A 10,048-nucleotide genomic window follows, 5' to 3' on the forward strand; every position below is an offset into this window, starting at 1 on the left:
GCAATTCAATATTAAGGTGAGTACATTCCTGTTATATTTCAGAACATGCCATTGGTAAGCACTACAAACACACCCTAAATTGGTAGAATTAGGAACCATTCCTTAACCTATAAAAAGATGTATAAAATGAAAAATATACAAATATGGATAAAATTGAATGTCTCATTTCAACTTGAAGTTTGAACTTTGAAGAGTACTAGTTTAAAGGACGATGCGAACACAAAAGCTGGCTTAACACAAACTACATCCTAGTGAAAAGAAAGCAGAGCTTCAAATATGCGAGAGTCCAAGGAAACTAAGAAAACATCCCAATTAATGGCAGTAGCTAAAAAAATCTTCATCTGGGCAAATAAATATCCAAGTTGCTTCAGGTATTAGGACATCTTCAAATAGACCTGATTCCAACCCTGAATAACATGTAAAACAGCAGCTAGCTGCTCTGGCTACAGAAAATTTCCCAAAACAATCTGCTAAGCTGGATCAAGTAAAGCAGGGTTCCACATCTATTTAAATATCTATGTAACAAGCTAACTTAATCAAAAATCCTGCTCCTGCGCCTGCGGCGAGGAGTTTCTCGTTTGACATACATTTTCTCAGTGTCATTCAGCGGCCGGCTGGACCCATCGGGCAAGCTCACAAACTTCCAGCCGCCACCACCTCCACGCTTTCCTTTTTTCCCCAACTTCTCCACTGTGAAATTCCAACCTTGAGAAGAGCGGCGCCTACTATACTTGTGGCATTTCACCTGTCCTGCCATCTGCACAAAGGGAAACCATATATCAAATAGATGATTCGCATAGATTTAATGAAAACTTAGATATTTTCCAATACAAAATTGAATAATGTGCTTCCAATGTGTTGAGCAGGTATAGGGAAAGGAGAAAAACCAATGGATTGCCCCAATCCTTAAAGCTAATGCTGATGGCATTTGCATCCTTGATTAATTTAGGTGTGTTAAAATAGCATTACATTGAAGAAAATAAATCCATCCTATCCCTTAAGAGTCCTCGGTGGCTTTTCTACCATGCTCCTTGGTACAGGATCTCTGTGTATATAAATGGCAAGCAGCTCTCACTGATATTTGCTTGGTCACCAAGACCAAACTACCCAAAGTTTCAAGATCCTTGGTCTCACAGATCAGGCAGCAGCGAAACAAAAATAAATGACAAAAACCATCTGGAGTATGTGTCTATAAACCTCGCAAGTGATAACTACCCTTTTACCATTAGCATATTGCGCTTTAGTTACCACCTGCTGTTGTCAGTGACTTCCATTACAGTTTCAGAACCAATGTGCATCCAACCATGCTACCATATAAAATCATACCTTCCCTTGTCCTTCTCTCATCTCTTTCTCCTCTTTTTCCCTTCCCCTTTTTACCATCAATGAAGATAGCAGTGCAAGATCTATTAGTGGTTGTGGTGCATAGCCTTGGTGGCTGAGATGGTTGGTGGTGGTGAAGGTGGACATTGTAGATGGTGGGGCTGTTACAAGTATTAGAGTGATGGAAGTGGAATCTTGAGCTGTCCATTATGCCGTGGGCAATTGCTGGCATCCTTAGATGCATGGTCTAGGTGGATTTGGTGATCAGGTTAGATCCTAGGTCTGATTTCAGTGCTCAATGATTCTAGTAAAGGAAATGTAAGAGGGGTGGTAGTGAAGTGCGAAAGGCCCACATGCCTAAGATTGTGTGGCCCTTGTTGGATGAGGGCAGCTTGGATTTGGAAGCAAACCTATTGAAGTAGGCGATCAAGATTAAGGATAGGCCTTGGAGGTGGCATTTTGATGTTTGGTTGCTAATGGTAGAGGTAGTTTCAGTGTTTTGACAGGCTGCAGGTTTCAGTTTAAATTGGCAAGAGGAGTGTGTCAAGAAGTAGTTATTCACGCTTTGAGGTACACCGTGGTGGTGTTTTGGATTGTTCTCATCCCTTGAGTTGCTTTTCTCAACTATTGTGCATGTTAAGGGATTTCTTGGGAGTCTTCCCCCCCTGCATGCATGTCATTATGAAAATGTGTATTGCATTTGGGATTTGGTGTGGTAGGCATTCATGACATATTGGGAACATAACAGGATATGTCCTGTTTTTATCTTGTTTCCACATAATTTCAGGGTGCTTGTAAAAATGAGCTTGCTCACCTTTTGATTATTAAATAATGAATTTCTTATTACACATGCGCGCACGCGTGTGAGTGTGTATATTAAAAGGGTGGTTACCTTTTGAATTGTTCAACATATAAGTTTTGATGTTAACACCTTGACTTTTCATGTGTAAATTTAGATAAGATTTTGTGACTATTGTGTCTCTAGGAATAGCTATATCTTATCTGGTAACTAGGCAGGATAAGGACACATGGCAAGGTTAAAACAACAGAAGTAACAGGCATTTTTTATGCAGTTCTAGTTTCTTTTCCCGATTAAAAGCAAGAAGCACACAGGACTTACTTTCATTTTGTTGAAGTTCATCCTCAGAACAAATTCTTGATAAAGAATCTCATCCTCCTTCTTGGATATCTCATAGTGGACTTCATCCATATCTTTGATGGTACCATCCCAGCCCTCTGGCATCACCTTGAATTCAGGCTTGTAGGTAAGGGAAGCAACATGGAATTCTCGGTCATGGGATTTGAAAAATCTGCAAAATAGTAGTTGCACTTTTATGAGCAATACAAGTCTATTATTTTGGCAGATATCTGTTTGTTAGCTATCTGATATGCCTCCATACATTCAGTCCAAATCACACAGTCATAGGCTGAACTTGATATAACTTGTGTGGATGTAACATGGTCAAACAGATATATATAATTACATGGACATGTACAATACAGAGACACTGTAGCCAGATGAGCAAGCTATCTATCTAGCAGTAACAAGGCTGAGCTTAAATTTAACCAAAACCTGCTGGGTTGGGCTTGATGACAGAAAGAGCTAGCATGCAACACATGAAATCATGATAGACAATACCAAGTAAAAAGGATTCAGCAATAATAATCTCTGATTATTTCTTTGGTGGGTGTTTTGTAAAGGTATGCTGTCTAGCGTTCTATAGTTTAGTTCTTTATTAAGTGCAAATTCGAAGCTTGAGTTCAAGACAGTGAATTATTACAGGTTCCCCATAAAGTGAGTAAATGCAAAACCTGAGTTAATTAATGTGCACAAGTCCATAATAACCACAAACTTGCAATCATTTATCAAAACATGGAATGAGATCACACATTCAAAGCAGAAGGATATATTCTCAGCAATGTATATCCTACTCTGGGAAGTTATCAAGCAAAAGCTCAATAGAATCATCCAAGGGATGACCAAGCTTCTTTTCCTCTTCCTCCTCAATTTCTTTCAACCAAAGAATTGCGTGCACCCTTTGCCTCATAATCCTGTAATCCTTAGCAAGCTTCTCAACAGTGTAAACTTCAGGATTTTCCTTATGCAACCGATACATCTCCGCCTTTTCTGAATCCTTCAAGTAAGACCCTCTTAAACCAGGCTCCTTTATTTGATCCATCAACACTTTAAGTTCGTCAATCCTCTTATTCCATCCAGCCACAAAAGCTGCGCTCCTTTTATTTTCAGACTCATATTCTCTTATCCAATCTTCAGTGTCTTGCAAATCATAGGCCATCGCATACTGAGATGTATCTTTCATTCCATCTCCACCATCTTTTGCACTATCAGTACTAGAACTGGAAGTCCTTTGGCCCACCACTTCTACTCCATCAAAATGGTCCTTAGTCAATCCAGTTGACCATGATGAAGCTGAGCCCCAACCAAGGCCATCACCATCAGTAACAGACTCAGAGCCACCGAAAGATCCAACTGCACTATCCCAATCATCTCCACCCTCACTTCCTCCTGACTTCACTGAGAAGAACCTGGACCCAATATCTTGATAAGCTCCAATCCCATTTACCAACGCAACCCTTTTGCCATTTCCAAAAGTGGGTCTTGTTTGTTCTTTTAGCAACCTTGCAGCATTAGCACTTGTGCTTAACGCAGTAGAAGAAAGTCGAGATATAATCCGGTGAATACTGTGCATAGTTGTTGTACTCAAAACAGACCCTGTATTAAAAGAAAACTTCTATCTTCAGAATCCATTTAAGTCAATTCACACCTAAAATCAATTACTCGCATTCCAAACAGAAATAAATTTGTAAGTTAAGCTAAACCTAGATACAAAAACAAAGAGACCCTTGACAAGCATATAATAATAATAATAATAAATCCAATCTTTATCATCCATGGAAGTCCATTTCAGCACTTAAAATCAACGAATGACATCTAAACCATAAAAAAATTATAAATTATCTAAAACCAGATACAAAAACCGAAGAAACCTTGAACAAAAGCAAAAAAATTAAAAAATTAAAAAATTAAAAAAAATCCTATCTTCAGCATCCGTGGAAGTCCATTTTCACTGCTTAAAATCACTAAATAAGCATTCAAATGAGTAAAAACATACATGAATCCATAAATTAGGCCAAACCAAGATACAAAAACCAGGAAAATGAGAGAGAGAGAGAGAGAGATTCATTACCCTGGCCTCAGTTTGGTGACAACGAGATGAGAAGGGAGTGAGCTCTTTTTTGAAAGAGAGAGGAGAAAAACAAATCCCTAAACCCCACGTTCAAAACGCACCGTTTAGATTGTTAAGGAACAATTGGCAAGAATGAGAAAGTTTCCCAACTATATAAGTAGTCTCAATTAAGGTCCCAAATAATCTTCTTACTTCAATCAAGTCTATCAAGTTTTAGAAACTCTCAATTGAGTCTTTGCGGCCATATTAATCCATGCACTTTATCCAAAATGTTTTTTTTTTTATAATGCTTTTTATTATAGTTGTTAAACTCGAATTATAATATGACTTATCAATATTTGATTAAAAATAAAATAAATATATATTACTTTTTTATTTGTTATGTCTTAACAACAATTAGATTGATTAGGTTTTAATCAAATAAATAATTCGTTAATTTTATTATAAACTTAATTTAATTTAAAATTTTAGTCATTAGATTTTTTAAATAAATTATTGAAATTAACTTATCGGCTAGATTAATCTTGAAAACTGTGATTTTATAAATAGATTAATGTTTTGCATTAAAAAATTCGTGAATTATTTGAAAAAACAAACTTAATAGGGAATGTATGGATATATGTTGGGAATTCAATTGAGAGAAAAAGTTCTGTGTGGACTCAACCGAGACAAAGTCCATAGTTGGAGGACTTGTTTGGGTTTGCCCTAAAAGATTTTGGACCCTGGTTAAGAAAAAACCGAGAAGGGTTAACTTGACCCGGGTAAAAAGGACAAATTCGGGTCGGGTAGAGAGCCTATCACTGAGAGGGTTTTCTAGGAGACGGTAGAGTCTTAAAAAGGTAAAAGCTTTTTAGGCTGTCCTTTATCCACCACCAACGACCACAGTTACAATCTCAGAGAGGGTTTTCTACTTGAGTGAGCTAGAAAAAGAAGAAGAAAAAAAAGTATGATTTAGGGTTTCTCATAAGCAAAGCTCTCCTTTTTTTAGCCCAAGTAGATCCAACACTGAAAAATATTTGATTTTTTTTCCTCTTTTTTTTTTTTTTTCTTTCCGGGGGGCTTGAAACACTTGAATTTGTTACATGGATTCAACATGTTATGGTGGGTCACTTTTATTTTTTGGTTTATTTTCTTAAAATTGTGAACTTTGTGTTTGGTTTATGAGAAAATGCAAGTTGGTGTCTTGGGTTTTGCTTAGTTGAGCTTTATATGAGTGTTTTAGCTTGGTTTGTCTGTGTTTTTTTTTTAATTTTTGTTAAGATTGTCGAGTCTTGAGTTCTTTCTCTTCCTATCCTTATTGTTATTCTTGATGTGATGTTCTAATATTTTTGGATAATATAACTTTTGGGTTGTTAAGCTTTTTCATTTTAGCTAACATTTTCTTACCTATTTGGAAAATGGAAATTGAAATTTTAACTTTGAACTTGCATTTGTTTGAGCAAAGGTTCACTTAGTTGAGGTGGTGAAACTGTTTAGGTAAATCATTTTTTTGGCAACTTAAACCAGATGGTATTGGTGAATAAATAGAAAATAGGTTTTATGTTAACTTGATTTGGGAATGTAAGTTTCGAGAGTGAAAGTATAGCTAAAAAGAAAGGTTGTTTAGCTGAAGTAGCTAGATAATTTTGCTCGCTTGTGTCAAATGATTGAAAATATAGTATGTAGTGGAACCAGTAGCGTAGATTAAGTTTGATTCCATGTATAATAAACCTAGTAGTTAGTATGGTGAGGATAAATGTTAATTAGATGTAAAAAATTTGTGGGTTGAAGTATATGATCAGTTCTTGGGAATTGAACCAAGCAAATAAGGGAATTTTTTAATTGTGCAGTTTAGAAGCTTTAGGTTTTCTTAGTAAGCTAATAATTATCATAATTTAGCAGGGTTGGAGCAGCTTGCCATGTTTCTAAATTGTTGTAGGCTCAAGTAACTCAACATATGAAATAAAACATGTCTCAAGCTCAACTGTTCCTTTATATGCAGTGGTAATGTGTGGAGTGCTTTTTTTTTTTTTTTTTGCTAGTCTTAATTATCTGGCTTTAATTTGATTTATGTTGTTGAATTTGGTGCTTTGTGCAGGTATTCTGGCTTGCTGCATCATTTTGAGCAAGTTCAGTGTTATTATTTAGTGCTGTAGGGTTTCCATTTTCCAAAATTCAATGGTGCCAGAAGGCTAGTGGAAATATGGACTGTTTCCAGACTATTTGTTGTCTAAAGGGTAAGCCATTATTTGCAATCGATATATTCTGCATATTTCTTTACCACAGTGAAAGACAAGTTTGTTGATGCTGATAACTGCCTGATGTTTGGTTGCAGGCTCACTAGGCCATCAGTTCTTGTTATTTATCGTTTGGTTATCCAGTTTCCAAGTTGCTGTGGCATTGCAGACCCTTCTTGAGCCCAGTCATGTTTTTTCTACATCTGAGCTAGCAACTCCACCAAATTTTGGAATTTTTGGTCCCATTGAAATATCACCTGCCATCTTCCCAAGTAACCCTCATCCTGATGAATCTTTGGCTCCTATGTACCCAACTTTTCCCACCACGTACAAGCCAAATTTAACTGGCAAATGCCCTGTAAATTTCACCGCTTTGTCAAATATCATAGACAAAACAGCATCTGATTGCTCTCAACCCTTGGCAGCTCTTGTAGGAAATGTAATATGCTGTCCGCAGCTTGGCAGTTTGCTCCACATCTTCCAGGGTCATTACAGTGTCAACTCTGATAAGTTGGTTTTGCAGAATGCAGTTGCTGATGATTGTTTTTCAGATATCATTAGTATACTAGCCAGCAGAGGGGCCAATAAAACTATACCTACACTATGCTCTGTTAAATCATTAAATCTTACTGGTGGGTTGTGTCCAGTAAAGGATGTTGTCAACTTTGAGAAAATAGTAAATACAAGCAAATTACTGGAAGCCTGCAGTACTGTCGATCCTCTGAAAGAGTGCTGTAGACCAATTTGCCAATCTGCAATCACTGAAGCTGCTCTTGAGATGTCTAGGACACAATTGACGATCAATGATAATGAAGAGTTAGTGACCGAGCATAATCGCAATGATCCTCTTAGTGATTGTAAAGGGGTGGTGTATTCATATCTCTCTAGGAAACTATCAGCAGATGCTGCAAATGCTGCATTCCGGACAGTATCTGCCTGCAAAGTTAACAAGGGTATAGTAATTATCATTTTTCCTTTTTTTATGATTTCTTTCCCATTTTTTTGCTGGACTGAATTTCATAAATGTAGTGCCAATGTTACATTAATAAATTTCCTGTGCACATATCGCATCTTCTTTGAGGTTCTCCTATGTTTTGGAACTTTTCATGATAGAATGATGCTAATCTGAAGAGAGGACAAAAGTGTGGGCAATATGCTATGAGTCTGTATCATTAGTTTCATCTGTTTGTCAAATGATACTGCTTCTGAATCTATCTAGATGCCCTGTGTTGGTTTCAATTAATCACACTAACTTAGACCATGAAATAAAGCCAAAGTTTTCAAGTTTTATGCAGGAGTGGTAAAATGACTCGGAGCTTCAGGGTATCATGCAAAGTATTTGAATTAAGGGTAATCATGTTTTCGGGATAGAATCATAGTAGCTGTTTTGCTCTGTAGTCGTTCACAAGCTTAATTGATCTTATTAATTTGCTTTCTTTACCTGCACACATTTCTGTGTCACATAGATTTATCATAAATTGGTGGAACTCAAGAAGGATATGTTGCAGGTGTTTTACTGATTCTTTGAGTTATTACACTTCTGATGAGTCAATGTTCATGTGCAGTTTGCCCTTTGAATTTCACACGGCCTCTAGAAGTTATCAAAGCATGTCGAAATGTAGCTGCTCCCAGTCCCTCCTGTTGTAGCTCATTAAATACATACATGGCTGGGATACAAAATCAAATGTTAATTACAAACAAACAGGCCATAATTTGTGCAACAGTTTTGGGGTCCAAGCTACGACAAGGTGGGGTCATGACAAATGTGTATGAGCTTTGTGACATTGACTTGAAAGATTTTAGCATCCAAGGTTTATTTTCTCAGTTCATTATCATTCCTGTAAACTTTTCACTTCATTTCATCATCTATTCCATCTGATACGTGTACTTTTGTGTGTGTTTGTGTGTGGATTTATGTGTTGGTGGATGCAAAGCAGCATACAGACAACAAGGTTTGCCTCTCTCTCTCTCTCAGAGCAATATAGCTTGTATGCTGATATTATATTTGGAGGTTACAGTAAGAGTTCTTGGAAACATATGGATGTCCAGTGCTGAAAGTGTGAAAAGGTTGCAGGGCATGCTTTCTATATCACATGAAAATCTCCCACCTGAACCTGGCAGTTGGCTTCCTGGTAGTCTTGGTTTTATTTGTGTATTTAGGATGCTTGATAAAAACACCTTTGTTGCCAAGTAGCATATGTAAGTAAAAGAACATCGGTTATCTTGCACTGTGAGGTGATATCTTACTAAGGCCTAGGGAAAGGATAGGTGTGTTATTTTCCTATTTGTTTGAGAAAGGTAATAAGGTTTTGTTCATCTGACAGCAAAAAGAAAGTGCTGCTTAGAGCTTGTAAAGAAACTTTCCCCTTTTGCAGCCTGGAAAGAAATCAGATTGCTATCTCTTTATTGTTATAATAATTATTACTATTGTTCATTGAATTTTCTTTTCCATTCAATTATAGGGTGTCTACTTCGTAGCTTGCCTCCCGATGTTATATTGGACAATTCAACAGGGTTCAGCTTTACATGTGACTTGAATGACAACATTGAAGCTCCATGGCCTTCATCATCCTCCATTTCAACCTTGTCTCTTTGTGCCCCAGGTAAATGTTCAACTACTCAAGAAAGAACCAGATATTAGCTGCTGTTCATGTTTCTAAAAGAGCCTGAACAAATATTTACACACACACACGCAGGCAGTTTGTTCTTTAGTTCTTGTTTTAATGGCTCCCACTTAATTTTGCAGAGATGTCCTTGCCTGCCTTGCCAACATCACAAATCAAAAACCCTGGTGTGTACCATTGCCCTATGCAATTCATAGGCATTTGTAATAGCATGCTGATTGTTGGATCACATATTAGTTCGCCAGCCATAATATAAGATTATTCATCATAAAGATATTAGCTTCAAATGTGACAGCGCTTTTCTTGAACAGCAGCGGCTTTTTACTTTCCATTCCCCCTTTGTTTCTGACATATCCGTATCAATGTTTTGACGCAGGCAATCGTGGTGGTGAGTTGGAGTTGCTGGTGCCCATTTTTTCATTTTTTATTTTCAGTGCATTGTTGTACTGAAGAGATTAGTCAAGGGCTTGAACCGGTTTGAAATAGGTGGTGGTGTCTCTGGAAATTTAACCTTGTGTGGGAATTTTACTTGTATATTTTGATGAGTAGCCTTCTTCATGTATAGCAGCTTTTCATTTTTCTTTTGTTTCCAAATCTATTTGTGTCTCTAATTTTGATGATTATTGTTGGAAGACTTCATATTTGTAAGGAAATTTTTCTATGGGTGTCTTGTGTT

General features: G+C 37.0%; 2 protein-coding genes across 3 annotated transcripts; one reads left to right on the top strand and one right to left on the bottom strand.

The window, feature by feature from the left end:
* Positions 1–142: 142 nt before the first annotated feature.
* Positions 143–4,640, bottom strand: GCD1 (ribosomal protein L20). Its single transcript, XM_011049422.1, has 4 exons — positions 4,533–4,640; positions 3,256–4,057; positions 2,444–2,633; positions 143–757 (listed from the first exon to the last, which is right to left on the bottom strand). Exons 2-4 carry the CDS (start codon positions 4,032–4,034, stop codon positions 533–535), a joined length of 1,194 nt encoding a protein of 397 aa, XP_011047724.1. The 5' UTR covers positions 4,035–4,057; positions 4,533–4,640; the 3' UTR covers positions 143–532.
* Positions 4,641–5,362: 722 nt separating this feature from the next.
* On the top strand, positions 5,363–10,048 carry LOC105141992 (uncharacterized GPI-anchored protein At1g61900). 2 transcript variants are annotated; one of them, XM_011049423.1, is made up of 8 exons: positions 5,363–5,633; positions 6,610–6,748; positions 6,847–7,701; positions 8,314–8,559; positions 8,686–8,700; positions 9,211–9,351; positions 9,495–9,539; positions 9,749–10,048. In XM_011049423.1, the coding sequence occupies exons 2-8, from the start codon at positions 6,715–6,717 to the stop codon at positions 9,820–9,822; spliced, it is 1,410 nt and encodes a 469-aa protein (XP_011047725.1). In that variant the 5' UTR covers positions 5,363–5,633; positions 6,610–6,714; the 3' UTR covers positions 9,823–10,048. The 2 variants fall into 2 exon arrangements, with proteins under 2 accessions (XP_011047725.1, XP_011047726.1); XM_011049424.1 differs by lacking the exon at positions 5,363–5,633 and adding an exon at positions 5,805–6,515.

The sequence above is a fragment of the Populus euphratica genome, unplaced genomic scaffold, assembly GCF_000495115.2.
Source record: "Populus euphratica unplaced genomic scaffold, PopEup_1.0 scaffold197.1, whole genome shotgun sequence".
NCBI lineage: Eukaryota > Viridiplantae > Streptophyta > Magnoliopsida > Malpighiales > Salicaceae > Populus > Populus euphratica.

Coding starts and splice junctions, on each gene's coding strand:
- LOC105141992 (XM_011049423.1), top strand. CDS start 6,715: ATGGACTGTTTCCAGACTATTTGTTGTCTAAAGG. Junction 9,352..9,494: donor CTTGTCTCTTTGTGCCCCAG/GTAAATGTTCAA, acceptor TTAATTTTGCAG/AGATGTCCTTGCCTGCCTTG. Junction 9,540..9,748: donor ATCACAAATCAAAAACCCTG/GTGTGTACCATT, acceptor GTTTTGACGCAG/GCAATCGTGGTGGTGAGTTG.
- GCD1 (XM_011049422.1), bottom strand. CDS start 4,034: ATGCACAGTATTCACCGGATTATATCTCGACTTTCTTCTACTGCGTTA. Junction 2,634..3,255: donor TTGCTTGATAACTTCCCAGA/GTAGGATATACA, acceptor ACTATTTTGCAG/ATTTTTCAAATCCCATGACC. Junction 758..2,443: donor TGAACTTCAACAAAATGAAA/GTAAGTCCTGTG, acceptor CCCTTTGTGCAG/ATGGCAGGACAGGTGAAATG.